We start from the raw sequence: 21,693 nt of genomic DNA on the forward strand, positions 1-21,693 counted from the left end.
GTGGCGTTCTATTGCTACAGCAGCCACGGGCTCGGTTCCCATTCTTACAAGCGAGTTGGGTGCGAGGAGGTGGGGTTAGAAAAGGGACAAAGGCGCTCGCTTTTCCCACTCGCTTTGCCCAGAGACCAACGAAGCCGAGAGGTGGGGCGGGGGGCGAGGGGAGAGAGAGAGAGAGCCGAACACCAAGCCGACCTCCTGTTTAATAGCATCTGGAGAGGGCGTGGTGCCCCTTTGCGAAGCCGAGGAACCCGAAGGAGAAGAGCGGCCGTAAGCAGGCACAGGAGAAACCGAATCTCTTGCCCTATTCTCCGCAGAAGATGAGTTCTTTGGCCCCTCTTCCGTTCCTTGGGTGCATTTCTTGATTTGTGGGGTTTCTTCAACCGAAAATTTGGATTTTTCTGTTCTCCGCCGTGGATTTGGTGCTTGCTAGGCTTTGAGGCACATAGGGAAGAAGATTGGGGCGTAAGGCCATCAAAAAATGGGATCTTGGGCGTGGAAGTGGCTGGAGTGGTGATTTTTTCTAGTTTGTTTGGTGGCTTCTTTGGTGGAAGTTTCTTGGGAATTTTGCGGGGATGCTTGTCGCAGGTTTGTAGTTCTCATTCCGGGAGACAAAATTCCACTTTTGAGTCGTTTTATGCTCTCTGAGTATGGATTTGCTAGGATTTAGGATTTCGGAGCCCAGAGTTTTCCCTAGCAGGGCAAAGGTCGGGTGAAGGTTCGAAATATCTCGATCCATCTTTTTGTTTGCTGGGCATTTTCCTTTTTAACATTTGTGGGTTTCTTCCAGGAAGTCTGGGGTGGAATTTGTTTCCTGCATGTGTCAGTGGGAAGGAAATCTGACCTTTTCTCTGTTCTAATTGGGGCTTTTCATTAACTTGTCAAGTTTGGAGTTTGAGGCGTTTTGTTATCCTATCGAAGCCTCTTTCTCCTCTGCTACTTGTTTCTGCAACGAGTAGTATGGAATAAAACGGAGGTTTCATTCCAGATATTTGAAACTCTAGTCAACAATATTGCATTACTATTGGTTTTCCTTTACGTGCTGAGATACTCTGTCCGGCAAAAGTAGCTTCCAGGAAGATGTCAGAGCAAAAATTGACAGATGAGCAGAGATTTAAGGAAGACAAGATGATGAGAATGTTGTTTGGTCAAGGAATGCATAGGATGGACAGAGATGGGTTTGATGGCTCAAAACAAGAACATCACATATTTATGGAGGTGTTTAGTGTAACTAGTGTTGACACAGCAAGTAATCATAACATTGCTTTGAGCACCATGGATCTCCAAAAAGATGAAGGCAGCCAATCAAAATTGGTTGAATCTTCGAATTGTGAGAGCTCAGTTCTGACTAGTTCTTTTTCCACCAAAGATTCATCTGGCGAAGCTTCCCAGCCTGCTTGTGTTTATGCGAGACAGGTTAGTGGTTCCAGATGCTTTGCGGATATCTCTTCCTGTTGTGGTGTTGCAGATCCTTATGATGCTGACATCAAGTGCATGAAAGTATCATCTATCGAGCAACAAAATCATAAGAGCGTTATGCAAAGCTACAGTCTGTCAGTCACCGGTGATGACCTGCTTGGCCTGGATCGGTCTCAAAATTCTTCAAGCATGCTAATGCAGCGTCAACAGCAATCACCATGTCTTGTAATAGAAACTTGTTCTCATGATATCTTATCTAGTTGCTATCTCTCCAAAACAAATAAAGAAATTGATGGTAGTGATGATATGGATGTTGGTAATGCTTTGGATATTGAATGCAAAAGCCAGGATATGAGAGGCGATAAGATAATTATTGAAGCTAAATCTGTTACTTCACCTGTTTCTCAAGAGAGCTTTGCTTCTGGGCTTCTGGTAGTAAATGCAGCTGCTGCTCCTGCAGAGACACCAGGGGTGCCCATACACATGAAACATATTGTAGAAGAGTCCAGCATTCTGAACTCCAGCTCAACTGATGTTGCATCCAAGAGGGCATTGATTAGAGAACTTCCTGAACGTCTTCGTTTGCATACAAATCGCCTTCTCACTGATGCAGGCTGGAAAATTGAGCCTCGTGTGAGAAGTGACAGAACCAAATTGGCTTCCTACTATATAGCACCTAAAGAAAAACTTGTTGTTACGTCACTATCTCAAGCTTGGAAGGCTTGTGGTCGGAGACTTTATTCCAGTGCAATGGACTCTGAACTGGAAGATAATGGGAGGGAGTGGACAAATATCAATAGATTTTGGAGTGATTTGACAGACACGCTGTTCTACGTTGAGGAGAACACTCAGTCCACTAAAATTTCCATTTCTCTTTTGAAAAGATGGCAGCTTCTTGATCCATTTGTTGCTGTGGTCTGCATCAATAGGAAGGTTGGTGTTCTGCGAGAAGGAAGGTCTCTCAAGGCTGTGAGTAGTGCCACTTTCATTCTGAGTGAGGATGGTAATACCATCTTGGCAGGTGAGAGCAAAGATAGAGACGTTAAACTGGCAACGCTGGATTCAAATTCAGGAAGTTATTTGAATTATAATGTTCTGCCAGCTAGTCAGCTTGATCATGAGTTTGGAGTAACTGAAGTTTCCAGAAACCAGCAGAGAATACAAAATTGCCATGATTTGCAAAACAGTAGCCGACCTAAGCAACAAAAACGAAAATTTTCATGCTCTGCTGGAACACAAGGAAAGAACGTTAAAAGTCTGGCTGCATGCTCAGGAAATGGCTTGCATGGTACCAAATGCTCACATCACGTAAGTTGTGAGGATTCATCCAGTCCAAACTATGCAGTAAATGGTGCTGACACTTCTTTTGCAGTGAAAGATTCATTCTCCAATCCTATCGATGGTCTTTTAGCTCAAGATTCCCTTGTACCTGTTTTAGAAACATTACCAACCGATGCCCTTGCTCCTTTTTTAAAAACATCACCAACTGATGACCCAAATGCTTGCAAATCTGCTTCCACTGATAAATCCTTATTTCTTCAAGAAAGTAATGTTCCATCCAGTTCTAATGCTGAACACCTTGTTGGTAATGGACCATGCGATTGCAAACCAAACAGAAAAGGTTTTAAAGAGGCAAGACAACAAAGAACAGTGATTTCTGCGAAACGGAGAGTATATGGTAAGCATTTAACAAAGTCTGTTCGCTGTGATAGGCTAGATCTGCTTAGTCATGAGAATACGGCCAACATAATAGTGGTAGTTGATGAAAGATTGGCAACACAACCTTCAGATTTGATTCCAGGCTGTGAAGATGGGCTTCTTGCCTCTAACATTCACAGTGATATTATAACTGAAAAGGTGGCCATCAAGGCTTCTGAATCTAAGGATCAGAATTTTTCAGTGAACCAAGTAAGTGATTCGGGTAAAAAGGTACATAAGAAGTCCAAGAAAATATCTGAAATTAGAGCATCAAAAGTAGATGGCACAAACGATGAGAAGTCCATGGAGGCTTTAAATTTCCGTTTTGATGACAGAAGTAATGATTATACTGAAACCCAGTGCAATCAGGAAGATTCCCAGACACTTGCATTTGAGTCAACTTTAGGGTGCATGAAAGAGAACACGTGTGCAACAGTAGAAGATTGTTCAAATGTTAAGAAAAAGATGGTTAAATCAGAATCCAAAGTTCCCAGGCAGCGCCTGAAGGGCAGGAAAGGAAAATTTGCCATGTCTTTGGAGAATAAAGAAGCAAGTAAATCGATACCTGCTGTTATAGATGAAGAACACATGCCATTCCTCAAAAGGAACAGTTGCAATGCAAAGGGTTTGAGTTCCCAAGTGCTTCCCCCACCAAATTTGCCTTCCTTGTTAAATAAGGCTCACAAGTGTACTGTTTTTGATGATTCAGTTGTTGCATCAGATGATGGCAATACTTCTACGGGTGGCAAGACCATAAATGCCGAAGTTTTATGTTCTGATAATCCAACTGAAGAAAACAGAAAGCTTTCCAAGCCAAAGGTACCTGAAGCTTGTAAGAAAAGAAAGTGGAAGAGACCACGTGGATTCCGTATTAATGATGATGACCTTCTAATTGCTGCTATTATTAAAAACAAAGATTACATCTCCTGTAATGACAAAAAAGGCCCCAAGCTAGGTGTTTCAAGACCAAAAATATTAAAGAAACATGAAAGCCAAAAAGGAGGTTGTAAGTTGCTATTGCGAACACCTGGAAAAGGTGGACTGTCCAAAGATGGGAAGGGAATTAATTTGGGAGCAAGAACAGTTTTGTGCTGGTTGATTGATAGGGGTGTTTTATCCCTTAAAGATGTTCTGCAGTATAGGAATCCAAAAAACAATGCTTTGGTCAAGGATGGGTGGATTACCAGAAACGGAATTTTGTGTAAATGCTGCATGGAAATATTCTCTGTATCTGCATTCAAGGCTCATTCTGGTTCAAAGTTCCAAAAACCATCTTCGAATCTTTTCCTGCAGTCGGGTAGATCATACACCTTATGTCAACTTCAGGCTTGGTCTGCTGATTACAAGGCAAGAAAAGGCCGCAAGAGAGATATGAGAGTTGAGGAGGTGGATCAAAATGATGATACTTGTGGACTTTGTATAGATGGTGGTGAGCTAATATGTTGTGACAATTGTCCCTCTACTTATCATCAAACCTGCTTGACCATTCAGGTAGTTAATTTTGTTTGCTTGCTTTTCTTTGAACATGAGATTTGGTTATGCAATATTATTATTTTTCCAGTTTTGCACATACCTTGATCTTAAGAAGTATGCTATTTTTGTCAATCTGGCCATTTGCTTTTTCAGAATGTTTGTGTGCCTTTAATTAGAAAAAAGTATCCTGCCATTTTTTTCTTTGCTTGCATTTTTTTATGACCATGTTCATTATAATTTATCTGAGTTGGTGGCAATCAAGCTTCACTTCCAAATATAAACTCTCATGCTTTAAGTAATTTTTCTTGAAAATAAGGGCACGCAATGATTATGTGAGTGCAGGATGTCTCCAATGCTATACCACCAAGTATACCATTTTGGATGCCGCATATATATAATATTTACACAATTCTTTTCTGTATGGATAGGAGATGGTTGAAACAAGTGAAATGTAACTATGGAAGCTCATATAATTTAATAGAGGGGCATATCAGTAGTTGAAAAACTTTGATGGTTATGAATCTTTTTATTAGATTAAATATAAACAAGACATATAGCTCATCTAGGCCTTTTTAACCCTAGTTAGTCCCAATGTCAATATGGAAGTTTGTAAATGCTTTTGGAAACTATTCATGCAGTAATAAATTCATGTGTTATGTGTGTCACTGACAGAGTATAGATTAAATATAGTACTACTCTTTGGCATATTTGCACTTACTAAATGAAACTTAGTGAAAGAAAAAGAACCAGTGGAAACCACATGTTCTGCTGCAAAATGTTTCCCTATTGTGTAAAATCCATAAATTATTTATGATAGTAAATCTAAAGAGAAGGAAAAGAAGTTGCAACAAGATCTCCTTTTTATGCCTACTAACATATGAAAACATCCATGTGTAACTTCCCCATCTCCTCTCACCTTAATCTATCCATCTTAATTGAATTAGGTACTATCATCAATTTAACCTATAATTATTCCATCAAAAGACTTGATCATCATCAGAATATTTCTGTTTCTTTTTTGTGTCTACTTTTAAGAAATTGCATCACAGTAACTACTAGCTGCTGGTCAAAGAGAAAAGGTAACCTTTTGAAGGACAACATTATTGATATACAACCAAACTTATAGATGTAATTGGAGAATATTCTTTCATGGAACATTTCTTGATTTTGTTGATAGGTTGGGGATGTATGGAGACTATTTCTTCTTGCTTTCCAGCAATTACAATTTATGTATTTTTGAAGGAAATTATATGTCTTGCATGACATGTCACAATTTGGCTGACTCAACTTGATGGGATAATTGACCTGTTTCGTTGAGCCTGAACCACCGGTTCAAAATGCTTAAGCTGAAGTTAATAATAATACACTCATTATACCTTTATAAACTAATCATAGTCTTAGCCAACTTCCGATGTGAAACTAATCAGAGTATTACAGTCTCCCTCACCTAAGGGTTTGGCATCATCGTAAAGGCCCGGCATAACCTAGATAAAATCCCAGCATGGTGCATGTGAGGTATAATCCAGTGATGGTTTCATGTTGTGATGTGTCGTCTTATCCCGTTTACTGATAGTTCTTTGTTACTCGAGCCCTTCACCATGCTCCAATACTAGGTTGATTTTGATACCAAATGTCACAACCCGACTTGATGAGATAATTGACCTGTTAACTTTGTTGAGCTGAAACCACTGGTTCAAAATGTTTAAGCTAAAGTTAACAATAATACACCCATCATACTCTTATAAGTAAATTTTAATCTTAGTCCACTTCCAACGTTGGACTGAGATATAACAACATGACTTCATCTTGTAGAACATGCAGGTCTGTGTATAAGATCCTGTTGTATCTCTATGTATAACTTTGTTCTTCATAGATGTTAGGCAAGCATCATTAGTAATGTAGTTTTTGTGATCAATGATGCTGAATTCCACTTAAGTTTGTCATTGGGATACTAGAATGATCAGTCATTTTTTGTAACAGTAGTTGAGTCAATATTAGTGCACTTTTGAGCTACTGTATGTTTAGCATCCATTTTAATGTGAGAGAAACTACATATCATACCATAATGATCAATTATTTTTTGTGACAGTTATGAGTATTTGGGTCAATATTAGTGCACTTTTGAGCTACTGTATGTTTAGCATCCATTTTAGTGTGTGAGAAGCTAGTGGACATTAGGTCCTGTTCTGTAGGATATCCTCTTTGGGTAGAGCTATAAAAATTGTTGCCTTGTCTCCATTGTCTTGTGATATTTCCTGCATTTCTTTTCCAGCGAAATGAGTGCTTCTATTTCCTCTTGCCTAATTTCTTCAGGAAGTAGAGCTTTCAACATTGCTGTGAGGGGGACAATCTGAGCATGCTGTCTTTTATAAGATGGGGAATTTATGGTCTTATTTAAATTCAATTTGGCCTTGTACTAGCTATTGAATCTTACTTATAGCAAGTTTGATCTTAGTGTTCAGTAGTTAATAATTTGATATCTACTTGCTTTTGGGTGAAATTCTGAAGACTCCTTATTACCATTGTCCCAGAGACACCCTTTAGCTGTTTATGCTTGTATGCAAAAGATGTATTTTTCAGTCATGTTTAGGATTCTTTTGGATCTAGTCAACCAAGGCATTTCTTGTTCTCAATGAAGATTATTGTTTAAGTTGGTTTATTGAAACAATAGCAGTCAGATCAATGGGTCCCATATTTCTAAACTAGATTTGTTATTATCTCGTTTCTGTCAGTAGTTCTTCATATATGTCATGTATAAGTAAAATACGTTTACTGTGAAGTGATTATTTCTTGGTTAATTTAAGGATGAGTTCATTTATTAATTATATACATGGCTTTTCAGGGAAATACTTAACATGATCAATTGATTTAGTCTCCTCATTCTATTTCCATTCAGGTTCTTCCAGAAGGCAGCTGGTATTGCCACAATTGCATTTGTAAGAGCTGTGGAGATGTTGTTGATGCAACCACATCAAGTTCTTTTGCTGTGCTTGAATGTTCACAATGTGAACATAAATGTAAACTTTTCCCATCCTTAGCTTATTCCATATCTATTATATTTCATCATGCAATGTGATTGCTTGTTATAGGACAAAACCATAAATTAAGTTGGAGTACCCGAGACTTATATCTAGTGTTTTATGCATAATACACCTTCAATTTATAAATTTTAAATATGTTTGATGTCATTACCAGATCATGGTACATGCGTAAAGAAAAGAAATCTGGGCTCTGGGGAAGTAGAATCCGGTACATGGTTTTGTGGGAAAAAGTGCAAAGAGGTATGATTTACTTCTTGTTGAGATATTTTTGGTAACTGATTATTGTGAATTTATTTTGATACATCTGGAGAAAGATCTGTTCATCTTCCTTATAATGGGTCATTCTAATTTTTTTTTCTAATAACTAGATTGATAAAATTGACCATGTGTGTAGTAAATGAAATCGAAAAGGAAAATATTTATGTATTTGTTTTCTTGAAAATTAATTCTTCCATATGTGAATGAACATTTTTCCCTATGCCATGATAGTATGATACTTGCATGTGTCTTTGTTTTTGGTAACTGATTATTGTGAATTTATTTTGATACATCTGGAGAAAGATCTGTTCATCTTCCCTATAATGGGTCATTCTAAATTTTTTTTCTAATAACTAGATTGATAAAATTGACCATGTGTATAGTAAATGAAATCGAAAAGGAAAATATTTATGTATTTGTTTTCTTGAAAATTAATTCTTCCATATGTGAATGAACATTTTTCCCTATCCCATGATAGTATGATACTTGCATGTGTCTTTGTTTTCTAAAGTTGGATTTGATGCTTGGCTTGGAAAACCTTTTCCTGAATTCTAGCATATTTCTAAGGGAGTTTCCATACATATCTTTTGTGGAGGTTAATATGTATGAGTCAACTTCTGGTGACATCCAACTACCTACCGTATGATGATGTTCACTTTATGTCATTAAGTTTACCAGTTATATATTGATGATAAATAGTGGCAGAAGCCAATGTGCACATGCACCTGACAAAAATTAAACATTCATCTTGAAGGAAGCATGTTAGTTTCCTTCTTTAAGTTCTCCAAAGAAGCAAGACAAGTGTTCCTGGATAGGTCACAGGACGGGATGTATTTTGAAAATGCATGTCAAATAGCAAAAACATGCCTGTTCTGTGTCTCTTTTTTTTCACTTTTCCTTTCCTTTGTGGATTAATATTATTCTACAAGGCAAATAGGTCATACTGACCAGGGTGTTGTTCAAGCAGTATTAAAACTAGCTAAAGTGGTGATGCTCCAAGAGCAACACTTAAAATTTTCAGAAAGCCTGACATCATATTAGCTGTGTTCGGTCATAGTCCTACACTCTTGCCTTGATCCATGCAAAACATGTACTATTGCTGCTAGGCTAAGATGAGTGATTTTTCAAGTTCTTAGGTGACGTGTGCTAATGCTGATCAATGTCCCTGAGCATGTATGTTGAAACCATGAATGATTCTACTTTAGGAGACAGGTGGTAGTGTTGCTTTTGATGAGCTTACAAATAATTCGTAACTGTTAATTTTCTTTAGATACTACTATTTGTTTCTTTTTCCTTGTTCATTCTCTTTTTCACATTTTATTTTTCTGGTGTTAGCAGGTCTACTTAGGTCTGCGTTCTCATGTTGGAATATTGAACTGTCTTGCTGATGGATTTTCCTGGACTATTTTGAGATGCAATCATGATGATCAAAAAATTAACTCAACACAAAAAATTGCACTAATGGCAGAATGCAACACAAAGTTAGCTATTGCCTTGAGTATTATGGAGGAATGCTTTCTTCCTATGGTGGATCCAAGAACACACATAGACATGATACCACATGTCCTATACAATCGGGGGTGAAGTTTTTGGCTTTTCTTCTTGATTTTCAGTAACCTGTTGAAGTGCCTCATGTTCCATTTTCTGCAATTTTAATGGACATTAATGCAGCAAGTTCATGCTTTACTTCTCTAATATTTGTATTTTTTATCAAGGTTTAAAATCTCAATACTGGACCCATACCAATTGCTGGTTGTACCAATATGGGTCTGGTATGTATCCATGTACCAACAAATGGTATGTTGCATACTGATCTGACATGGACCAAACAAAGAGGGAGAGAAGAGGAGGCAAGGCATGATGGTGAGGCAGTGTAGTGGTGACAGTGATTCTGCATAGCAACGAGAAAACTAGAGAGAAGAGCAATGAGAGAGGGGGAGAGATGGATGGGCGGGAAAAAAAGGGAATAAATGTTTTAAAAAGGCTGTCAGCTAGGAAGAAATGATGATATGGCTATTGGGCCATAGGCTTACTGCCTGGTATTCCCAGTAATATTAATTAAAACCTGATGGTTGGTCCAGAGCAGACTTGACAAAATCACCCAGTTTGCGTCCCTTTTTTGGTTGGACTAGTAAAGTGAATATGTAATATAAGATATAAATGTCCATAGTCATGCCTTTTTCAAGGGACTTGTAGTGGGGTTATAATATTCTAGTGGTCCTTTTGCTATCAAGGTAATCTGAGATGCTGAAACACTCGGACTGAGTTCATTTCTAGTGGAGTTGCTCTGATGTAATTTAATATATGCTGCTGACTGACTACTCGTACTAGTTCCTGCTGAATAACAACAGAACTCTAGACTCCTGCAGGTGCATGTTCATGACACCTATATAATTCACTAGAACCAAGCTTATGAATTGTGTTTTTTTCCCTGCAACAATTGTTATAGGCTTCTTTCAGCTCCTTGAAGATTATCAATGCTTTCTTCTTTTTATTTTTATTTGGCTGCCACCATTGATTGTTTAATTCCCCGAGTATTACATGAAAAGCTGACTTAGTTACATTCAGTAGATCTTTTAATTAATTTTCATCTCTTGAATCTTGTGACCTCAGATCTTTCACTTGCAGGTCTAATTTCACCCGCTTAAACTACCAAGGATTTTACACCGTGGTCTTGGAGAAGAGTGATGAAGTGATATCTGTAGCATCGATCAGGTAGTCATGCTTGACAGAACATAATTTCTTCAATATCTATTTTTTTTAGTAGTTGTTTTATTTTGAATTCAACTGAGATATCTAGGATAACTTCATTCATTACATGCATATGAACATGCAATTATGCATGATAGACAAGTGACACCTACATTTCATGTTCATAATTAAGTTTTTAATTACTTGGCATATACCTCTTTATGTGCTTGGAGATTGGAGTATGTATGTAGTCATGTTTTGAAGAAGTTAGAATCGTTAGATATGGAGAATAAACAGTTGGATTCTGATTTGATTTAAAAATGAATGGTCAACCAATTTTACCAGTGAACATGTCTCAGATAGGTGACCTGTGGAGAGGCTGTATTTTCTAGTTCTACACCACTAGTGATACTTGCAGTGTTATTGTCTTAGGTAATGACTCAGTTCTTTGTTTCTTTTGCTGCTTAATATATCTGGAAAAATGGAAAATACAGTGGGATCCTTAATTCAGAGGTATATATAGGTCAAAGAAGTGTGTGGTAAGCAATTACAAATGATGTAAATTTTAATGTTTATTGGATCATTTATGGTGTGACAGACTTGCTCTTGTCAAGATGATTATCTTAATCATGTCTATGCATGGGCCCTTGATGAGGTAGATGTTAAGAAACAACGGGTGGTATGTATTAGTCCACCAGCAGGCCAGTACACGACCCTGAATGCCTTGCGCTGATTGAACTAGATGGATACCTATTAGAGCTTTAATGAGCATCGACTCGTGAAATTTAAAGTTTTGAGGCCTTGTCCTTAACAATGCATTTGTTAGACCATGATGCTTTACTGATGCAACCCTCACTATACCCCACAAGGCCTAACAAAACCCTTGCACAATTTAATTTCTCACGGATGTATCCAATTCCACCATGCCGAAAAGAAAGTTTCTACACTCTAAGGCGTCAAATTTCAATTGTCTTGGGATGGCCACAGATAGACCGTCGTCCATATACAATCCATCGCATGAGGTACCAAATTTTTCGAGTTGACAATTTCCCTTGCCTTTGTGAGCCTTGCATAAACTTTTTCGATCGTCGAGTAATCCATCCTTGCATGTCTCATCTTTTGCCAAGCACTCCTGCTTGCATTGAGCACCATCAGGTTAGGTTGTCAACGTTAAGTTGCAGCTTGAACTTAGCCATCTCAACATTTTTGTGTTGTATGTTCTTCCTAGCTGGTTCATCCTCATGATGCCTCTCGTGTGAAGTATTGGTCATTCCTTTGAATATCAATCTTCAATGCTTGAACCTCTGAGCAACTCCTTTGTTACGTCTCTACACCCATTTCCCTCAAACACTCATGTGTGCTGGTTATCCTCTTCACGGCGTTGTTAGGTCTGCACGTTAATGGGTATGGATAGTAAAATAATGGGAAAAATTGGATTCAATTGTCAACTGCTCCTATCGGAAATAGGATTGACTACTTAAAACTCGGATTTCTAGACCATTCTGGTAGTTCGACCGTGGAATTTATTTGTTTCGGTATCTCCGGAATATGAGTGTGTGACTTGTTATAATTGATCCTATTGATAATACAGAGAATGGTCCTGTTATCTGTTATTATATCGGCAATAGTGTCCTTACCCATGACGAACTATAATTATTGGTGCCTCCTAATTTTGATATAATCAACATGTTTCCTTTTTTTCTTTGTTTTATTTTCTTTCTTTTTTTTATTATTATTATTTTGTATGCCAAGCATTTTTCGTGTGCTTGTCCTACTCCGATATCATCATTCGCAAACTTTGCTGGTTTTTTCTAAGTCGTGCAACTCTCCTGTGTGTATGTTCATAAAGGGTTAACCTTCTCTTATCCTTGCAGAGTTCCTTAAAGACTTGTAAAAAGATAAAATGGGTTAGTGGAAGTTTTTTACTTGGGATTCCGCAAGCTAATATTTTTGTAAAAACTTGGATTGATTTCGCAAGCTCTGAACGGCCATGCAACAAAGAGTCCAAAGCAGTCCACCATGCATAAACGTCTCTATGAACAAGTGCCCATGCGACATTATTGTGAAACCGTGCAATGGACCAACCTAAGATACTACTTGGCGGTCCATCTAGCTATGTGCCAATCATGCAATTCTAGGAAGTGGCTGATGTTTTCACAAAAAACACTGCAAATTGTATGCTAGAGGCTATGTTTTTGGGTAGTTTTACATCTGCATGATAATCGCACACAAGCTACATTTCCAAGCCAAAAACGGCTCAAAACCCAACCAAAATGGGATTGTTAAGCCCAAGGTTCGCCGTACCGTACCGTACCGGCGTTTCGACTCGTGCTCGGTACGGTACGGTACGGGTGTACCGACCGGTATACCGAGGTGTACCGAGCACTGTAGCACTGCTACAGTGCGGACCGGTACAGGGCGGTCCGCATACCGACAACTTGTCGGACCAGTACGTACCGCCCGTACCGGGCGGTACGGCTCGGTACGGCAAACCCTGGTTAAGCCTATTGCAACTTCCTTGTATGCTGCCCAAGTCATGAACAAACCAAACATCATGGACATTATATCGAACACCTTCCCTATGGACTGTTTGTGACAGTTTAGTCCACTTCTGAAATAGGCCCAGGAAGCCATGTGAACCAAATGGCAAGTTCGGTTCTCTCTTTTCAATTTAACAACTTTATTTTTTTCTAAGACCCAAATAACCATATTCACTCACCACATTGCGCATGTCTCTCTCTCTCTCTCTCTCTCTCTCTCTCTCCCCTCCTCCCCATGTAGTCCGCCCGTGTTCATGCCCTATTGTGATACCGATCATCAAGATTCTATGAATATCTTTTCCTATAACAACCGTGGTTAGATGAGATAATCAATTAAAATTAGGTACACAAAGACCTAATGTGACTATACAAGAAACAATTAGAAGAGATTTGATTGTTCTTGGTTTTATTAGAGGTATTGTCTGGTATAGAGCTCAACGATTGGAAGAGATCTATGTAGCCTACCCAAGTAACAGAAACATTACAGCTTGTTGCCGTTGTTGAGCTGGGTGATGAAACTATATGCTGAGGAAAATAAGTTAGAGGCTCAAGTGAACATTAGGCATGGGTTAGATGTCCACAAGGGCTTATTCACTATGGTCCGTTTGGTGTTTTCACTCCCCACTCTCTACCATAACCCAATTTTTCTACCACATCTCTCCATTTCCTTGCTGACCCATCATGCAAAAGGTTCACTCTTAGATTGAATGCGAGGGCTCCACCAACCAAACCAGCATTCTTCGGAAGAGTGTGGGAAGGCAGGCTGGTAGAGGTTTCATTTCAGTCCGGTAACCCACTTGAACTTTTCTTAGAGCTTGACATGTGAATTAAACCAAACCATTTGATTTCAGGTCTGCTAAACTGAAACCAAGCCAGCTATTGTTTAACACCAAAACTGGACAGAATCAAATTTCTTGGTTTGGTTTGATTTAATCAGTGGGTTGTGTAACACTGCATGATCTGGTCAGAGTGGTGCAACACCCTAAGTTAGTCCCCACATCAGAAGTGGGAGAACAAAACATCTTAATTGATTTATTGATCGTGACAGGGTGGCATTGAACAACCACTGAACAATTTCCTTTGGCAAAACTAACACAGCATAAGATTTGGGGTGATTTCTCAGGAAAAACCTCAGTGGTGAGTTTTTCATGGATAACACCACTAGTTTCTATGTTTTCCAAAGAGAGCTCCTTCTCTTTATAAAAAGACAAAAATACCCTTGAAAATGATTTCTAACCAAACTCCAATTTGTCTAGAGTTACAGTATCTTTTATTTACAGAGTTTTTTGTTTTTATTACTGAACCAAAAATAATGTAATTCCATTAAAAATCACTCTAACTGAATAATATCTCTTTTTTTTTTGTTATCATTCTTTCATAATAAATTATTATTAAAAACTATAATGTTTTTATAAACCTAAAATTCAAGACAAAGTGGAAAAAATAAGAACTTTTATCATTTGAAATATATCGAGACCTTCACAATTTTCATTCAAAATCATTCAAATTATCATATTAATAATTTTATAGTACCTCTAAACCTATAGTAAAGTTGATATTTATTGTTATAAGAAAATATAATTAATTGAAACTAAGTTACAGTGTTTTTTATTATTGTAATAATGTTTTAGTTAACTGACAAAAACCCTTTGAATGCTTTTTATATTATCATTCTTTTTATAAATAAGATAAATATTATAAGATCTTTTAAAAATTATATGCTTAAATTTAAAATTATGTAAAAAAAAATAGGGACTTGCCATTTTTATTTTAAGGCTTGTCTCTCAAATAAAATATTATGTGAAACTTAATACTTATAATAAGGTTAATAATTGATGTTTATGAGCATTTAAATTAATTAATATTGATTTATATTTTTTGGAATGGGGTTACAATGTTTTTATTTCAGTAACAAGAAAACATGATAACTGGTTTGGTTGAACCAAAAATACTGCAACTTATCCGAAAACACTGTAACTGGTTCAATTTAATACCAAACTGGTTTAAATGGTTTAGTCGAGCTGAATTTTGGTGGAAAACTTGAAAACTAAACCTGCTAGTTGTCAATGAGGGATTTTTATCATTTTAGAAAGTAGGGCTCTCTTTGGGTATTTTGGAATGAGGGGCGTTATCTGGGAAAAACCCAGAACTTGGGGCTTTTCCCAGGAAATCATCCAAAGATACTTTTGTATTCCTAGTGTCAGACCAATTGATCCTTAAATATTCTTGTTTTATCCTACCAAAATTTGTAAACTATGAAGCAACATAAGCAAGTGCGTGTTGATCTTTTGCTTAATTAGTTTGACTTCCACAGGTGATATATTGTGCTAACCCCATGTCTAGGAATAGTAAATGATATGTTATTGATACCTACTGTTGTGTTTTTTGGAGGCAACATCTATTAGAAAATTGGAGGAGAGATATCTAATTCTGTGTGGAGATCATTTTCAACATTCACCACTTTCTTTCACCCTATGCTAAAGGCAGTTATGCTTCTTTCAAGACATTTCCTCCTTGCAGATTGTATCTAATAGTTATGCTTCTTTAAAGACAGTTTCTTGTAGATTGTGATTATTAGCTACATTTAGTATGGTCATCTTTGAGAAGAATGCAAAAAGTTTCTGCAGGAATATAACTACTAAAGTGCTTGATGGTTCTTTTTTGTCTTACTAGAATACATGGAGTTACAGTAGCTGAGATGCCTCTGATCGCAACTTGCAGTGAGTATCGTCGACAAGGAATGTGCAGACGGCTCATTGATGCAATTGAAAAGGTACTCATGGTCCCACATAGAAGTGCTTTAGTCGAACCTTAATGGACTGAAAAGATGTTTCTAAGTTGTCTTCATGCTATATATTTCCTTTTTTTACTTTCTGATTATAATGAGGCCATTCAAATAAACTGAAAAAAAATTCCTTCGTTGTCTAGTGACAAATATTTGAAGGAATAACGTACAACTTCATTTTGACAAAGAACTCATTCAAGTTTGAACTCAGTGTATCTTTTACAATGCCACTGATAACTTTTTAATTGGTATTATTTCAGTTGGATGACAAGAGAATGAAGAATATACTATCCTGAGCATTACATTCTTTCACTTTTGGTCATTCCCTAAATTTAATTTCAATATGATGTCTTAAAAAATGTTATTTTAGAACAAACGTTGTGGCCTTGTACTATGACATGCACTTACTCAGTGCGTGATTTGAATATTCTTATCTGCTCTAAACTAAAAGTAACCTACTGTATGGCTTTTTGGACGTAGATGCTGAAATCTTTTGGAGTTAAGATGCTGGTTATATCAGCTATACCGATCCTCGTTGAGACATGGACATCACATTTTGGCTTTAAGCCTATTGAGGATGTCGAAAGGAGGCAATTAAATCATGTCAACTTGATGTTGTTTCCTGGAACAGCATTGTTGATCAAGCAATTGGAAGAACCGACAACTGAAGAATCAGGTGAAAACATGTATACATGCAGTTTATTGTTAGGTTTCTTCATACCCTTGTGCTAATAATTTATCTTCAGCTAGAGTAGGGTTTGTCCACATCCTTAATTTTTCTTGGAGTCTGACACACAGATTCCCTGACATTGCAGGATCAAAAAGTGATGTGTGCTTAAAAGGCTATCAATCTGTAAATCCTGATGGTTCTAATGAAGTTACCAATATTACAACTGAAGTGCAAGCTGACAGGACTGCTAGAACTGATTCAGATGATGAAGCTTTGCTCGCAACAGCAGATGTAACTTATCAAATGGAACAAGAACATGACTGGCAACAGAAGGATTTATTAGTATCATCCTATGACACCCTTAATTCAATAGCCAAGCCTAATGATAATGATGCTAATATTTCTGAACCCTTCCGTAGAAAAATAGCGAACTTAGATATTGATAAGAAGAGCCAGTTTGATTCAGCTGAACATACTGAACAAGAGATATTTACTTCTCTGTCAGTTGTGAGCAAATCGACTGCTTTCCATTCTTGTTCTGGCTCTCTTATTATTTGTGCTACAGATGATCGATATTTTGCAGAATCTGTCCCTATCAACGATGGTGAATCTGAGAAGGTTGATATGATTTCTGAAGCTGAAGCTAAAAACATATTGGAAGAAGATAACAGACTGTTTTCTGAAGGCGATGGAATTGAAGAGGATATTACTAATCATTCTTCGGAAGCAAAATGCAGCTCATTTGATGGGTAGGTTGCAATGGACATGATTGGCGATTCTCAACCTAAATGAGAATAGGTTGGAAGAGCTTACTGGTCACAAGTTTTTCGTAGATGACTCTGGCACATCCACGGATGAAACCTGATTGTTCTGTGTGATTGCATCCCATTGAAAAGGTATGCTCCAACTGACATGGAAACTTATATCTCTCACATTATTCTCTGTGGAAATATGTTATAATACTTTCAAGAGCCTGCTCGAGTTTTTCAGTTCAAGTGGGGATTGATTTGTCAGAGCATGGAATGTTGTCAGTCTATCATTAATGAGAGTTGTCTTGTGCTACTGCTATGAATGCCCAAAGTGGAAACAGCCTGTGAAGCTCATAGTCTTACTCAGCTGACTGCCATTGCTCGGAAAATAGCTCATGCTTCGAATCATTTGGAGAAGCAATCTGGAGGCAGACATTTTGCTAAATTTGCTGTGTTTGTCGTCATGAGGACTTATAATGCATTTGACCAGTATGAATATGGAACATGGTTTGCCATTCACTACCAGCAACTTAAGATGGTTTCTTTGAATTTTTATGGGGTTTATATTGCCTGAAGCTACGGGCCTTGCTCTCTTTAATGTCTACTCAACTGGATAAGGCAACTCTTTTGGGTTATGCCAGAGGACACCAAGCACAACCAGCAATGGAATAAGGATCCGAGGCTGACAAAATGTTATTGAGTTTCTTGATGTCTTTGCAGTTAAGCAATGAAGAACTTATATTGGCCGAAAGAGAAACCACGTTACTGTGCAGTTTTCTTCTTTGTTCATTTTCTTTTTCTGTCTCATACGATCTGTTGTGTAGCTGTAATCTGTACTCAAAATGGCGACAGAGTTGGATGAATGGCCTGAATTATACATCTGTTGTAGGCTGCAATCTTTGTAGTGGTTGCTCATGCTAATTAACCATCTGCCCTGACCATGTAGCGTGCTGCATATCCGATTGACGAACATAAATGCTGATACAGCAAAAGATTTATATGCTTATTTCACTTGATAGTGTTGATTTAATGTGTGCATTCATACAGATATACATGATCTGATTGGTTGATTGATTGGATTTATGTTTTGATTTTAGTTGAGATGGGTTGTAGGATTGTCAGCAGGAATATTTCAGCTTTATGAATAGTGTGTATCGAACATTTCTTGTTGCCTTTTCAGTTGGCGTGTAAGGTTAGGTATAATGAATATAAAAGTTGTGATATAAATTGGGCTTCAATGTTTTTTTTTTGTTTTGTTTGATATAATGATTTTAGAGAGTGAATATGTAGAATTCTCATAAGTTTTATTTTATTTCGATGTGATCTCAAATGACCAGACATGTTGAGGGTTAATTATATTATTTTTTTATAATTAATTATCTCTTAGTATCCTGATTTTTATAATTTTAAAAATTATATTGTGGTTCTTATATTTATAAAAATAAAATATTTAACTTCGTTTCTTCTCATGTTGTCGACTTTATCGATGAAAATATCATACGTGTTTAGTGATAAATCAAAATAAGATAGTGAGTATTTTTGTTAGTAAAGTTGAAGTGAGAAGAAATAAGGGTAAATATTTTATTTTTATAAATATAAGATCTAAATATAATTTTTGAAAGTATAAGAATTAGGATTTTATGTTTTACTTTCTTAAGTATAGGATTCAAATATAACTTTTAAAAATATAAGAATTGAGATATTTATAAGAGTTAATATGTAATTAGCTCATATTTTGAATAGGCGTAAATGCTTGAAAAAATTTTACCCATTATGTTCTTATATATTGTTTATTGTGATAATAAATGCTCACCATTATTTTTCGAATTATTCGTAACTAGAATTACGAAAAAAGGTAGAATAATTAAAAAATACTATGAATATATTGATATTTAATATAGTATTGTAATTAAATTATGAATATATAATGATAATGACTATATATGTGTTAATAGACGAATATTTTATTTAATTTTTATTACTTAATAATATTTAAATAAAATTTAAAAAGATTTTAATTTAAGCACACACAAGTTAATTATAAAATTATTTATTTATCGAGGAAAAAAATTTCATCAATTGTTTATGAAACTATGAAATTACTTTATATATCCAACAAAATTATTCATAAGATATAAAATACATTTGAATAATCCAACAAAAATCTCTTATTTATTCTCAACTGTTCGTACAACTTATGGTGATATGGATCATTGTTCATGAGATCGTTCAAAACATATGGATTCTTGGCAAGATTGTTTGTAAGATATGCTGATTTTGCATTGAAGTCCTCTTAAGGATATTATAATGATTCTTGACCATGCTTCCTCATCATGCTGCTTAAGAAGAATCCCCCCCCCCGCCCCCGCAATCTCGTACATGTATGGCATGCTCTCCAAGGCTCAAATGCTCATCACAGGAACAAGAAGTTAGAACTGTCCTTGTGTGTTCATTCTGCAATGGCTCTACCATTCTATTTTCTGTATTTGCAGGGAGAAGACCTGTTCATCTTTGCAAGTTACAACATTAGAGCACAAAAAAAAAAATCATGATCTTGTGGATGTGGCTCAGGTAACACTGTTGCTTAATGGCTTCCTTCATATTCTACTCTGAAGAAGCTCACCAACCAAAAACAAACTGTGCCATCTGTTCAAGTGTCCCAAACTCCCCCAGAATAATCTAATGATCCAACCCATCACCTCAACACTGTATTGGTGTGACTACCACCACCAACTACTGCTCCAGCACGCCTCAGATCATGACTAGTGAGTAGGAGCATTGGGTTCTAAGTGGACTACCAAACAAAAGAACAGCACATAATCAATCATGGACTCGGTGATCTTGATCTGATCTCATGTGTGCTGTGTCCTTGTCTTGAGCTGCTTTTAGGAAAAAGCTCAAAGAGAGGAAAAAAACTGCATTAGATTCGTCAAAACAAAAAAAAAAGAGTGACGGGGATGATGAGAACAATATTTATTGATGAATACAATACGAGCAATTAGTTTTCTTGGGAACATGGTATGATACATTCCATGCTTGCTCGTCTTTGGACCGTCCTGGGGGTGGGGGTGGTGGTGGTGGTGGTTAGGCTGACCGCCGGCTCAAGGGCCTATAGGAGGCGGACCGAGGGACGTATACGGATGAGTCCGCGACGGCGCACGTCGCCTTGCACGAGGCGTAGAGGCCGAGGAGCCCGAGCCGGTCGGAGATGGACCACGCCGACGCTGCCGACACCCTCCGGTGACGACCGGCGGCCGACCCGCTCGCCGCTAATAGCTCCCCGATGGTGGAGCCCCGCGGGGCCTTGGCGCACACGGCGAGCGCGGCGGCGAAGGGGTCGGGGGCGGGGCGTGGGCCCGCGATGGGTCGCTTCTTGCGGGGGCCGGCGGTGGCGGATCTGAGAGGGGGAGGGAGGGGGAGGAGGGGGTCCGGCGAGCGGGCGTCGATGGCGATCTGGGCCTTGGGGATGCCCGGCAGCCGCTCCCAGGAGAAGGGGACGGCGGAGGGGGAGGTGTGGCGTGCTGATGCTCCGGTGGGCGCACCGACGGGCTTGCTCCGTCGGTATAGCGGCCGCCCGTAGATCTCCGATCCGGCGATCATGTCTTCATCGGTGGATGGCTGTGGCCACATCTCGTCTAACCATAAGAGAGGAAGAGTAGAGCAGAACGAGCGAGTACGCCTGGACGACGATATATGTAGTAGATCACGAAGCGGTTCGTTCCGGTGTGCCCTCACGAGTATCGGCCTTTAACATGAACCCACCCCTTCGAGCTTTCGGTTGCGGAGAGCCTGCACGAATCATGAAGCAAACCCTTCCCGATCAGACGGTGTAGCAGCCGACCGTCGCTCGAAAGCAGCGTCAATCATCGAGTGGGTATGCAGAAATTTGGTACGGAACGATTTATTACACGACGCATTGCTTCGTGGTCAAGTTCTATCGATCGGAGCAAGGAGGGCGAGTCGTGTCTTAGATGGGGCAGAGAATAGTGTGTCGCTGTGAGAGTGCGGTGGATGGCTGACGAAGCCAGGAACCACGTGGGACCACAAACTATTCGTTGTGGGAGCCACCCGTGCTCAAAGTGGTGGAGCCAACGAGCGTCCTCCTACCTGTGGAGTAGCACATGAATCCGATGGTTCAGCATTTCGAGACTCCATAAGTCAAAATATGCTTTAAAATCGGACCACAATGAACCGAAACCATACACTTTATAGAAAGAAAGATATATCTCAAAAGGAAGAAACTTATCTGATGGGGTCCCCACACAAAGACACTCTTTGTCAGCCAACCGTAGGATGACGTGTGGCAAAAATAATTTAACCTCACCTCTTGTACCGACGCAAAGGGTATTGGAATCGAAGACTTAGAATTGCA

General features: G+C 38.2%; 2 protein-coding genes across 4 annotated transcripts; one reads left to right on the forward strand and one right to left on the reverse strand.

The window, feature by feature from the left end:
- The first annotated feature begins 54 nt into the window (after window positions 1–54).
- Window positions 55–18,332, forward strand: LOC135597330 (increased DNA methylation 1-like). Of its 3 annotated transcripts, none has more exons than XM_065090127.1 (9): window positions 55–715; window positions 788–4,605; window positions 7,484–7,604; window positions 7,783–7,868; window positions 9,225–9,466; window positions 10,515–10,601; window positions 15,791–15,890; window positions 16,383–16,578; window positions 16,718–18,332. In XM_065090127.1, the coding sequence occupies exons 2-9, from the start codon at window positions 1,078–1,080 to the stop codon at window positions 17,323–17,325; spliced, it is 4,968 nt and encodes a 1,655-aa protein (XP_064946199.1). In that variant the 5' UTR covers window positions 55–715; window positions 788–1,077; the 3' UTR covers window positions 17,326–18,332. The 3 variants fall into 3 exon arrangements, with proteins under 3 accessions (XP_064946199.1, XP_064946200.1, XP_064946198.1); XM_065090128.1 differs by having other exon boundaries at window positions 55–704; XM_065090126.1 differs by having other exon boundaries at window positions 55–4,605.
- A 2,073-nt stretch (window positions 18,333–20,405) lies between these two features.
- On the reverse strand, window positions 20,406–20,951 carry LOC135596457 (uncharacterized). Its single transcript, XM_065088502.1, has one exon. The coding sequence runs from the start codon at window positions 20,949–20,951 to the stop codon at window positions 20,406–20,408; it is 546 nt and encodes a 181-aa protein (XP_064944574.1).
- Between the last annotated feature and the right edge of the window lie 742 nt (window positions 20,952–21,693).

The sequence above is a fragment of the Musa acuminata genome, chromosome BXJ1-11, assembly GCF_036884655.1.
Source record: "Musa acuminata AAA Group cultivar baxijiao chromosome BXJ1-11, Cavendish_Baxijiao_AAA, whole genome shotgun sequence".
NCBI lineage: Eukaryota > Viridiplantae > Streptophyta > Magnoliopsida > Zingiberales > Musaceae > Musa > Musa acuminata.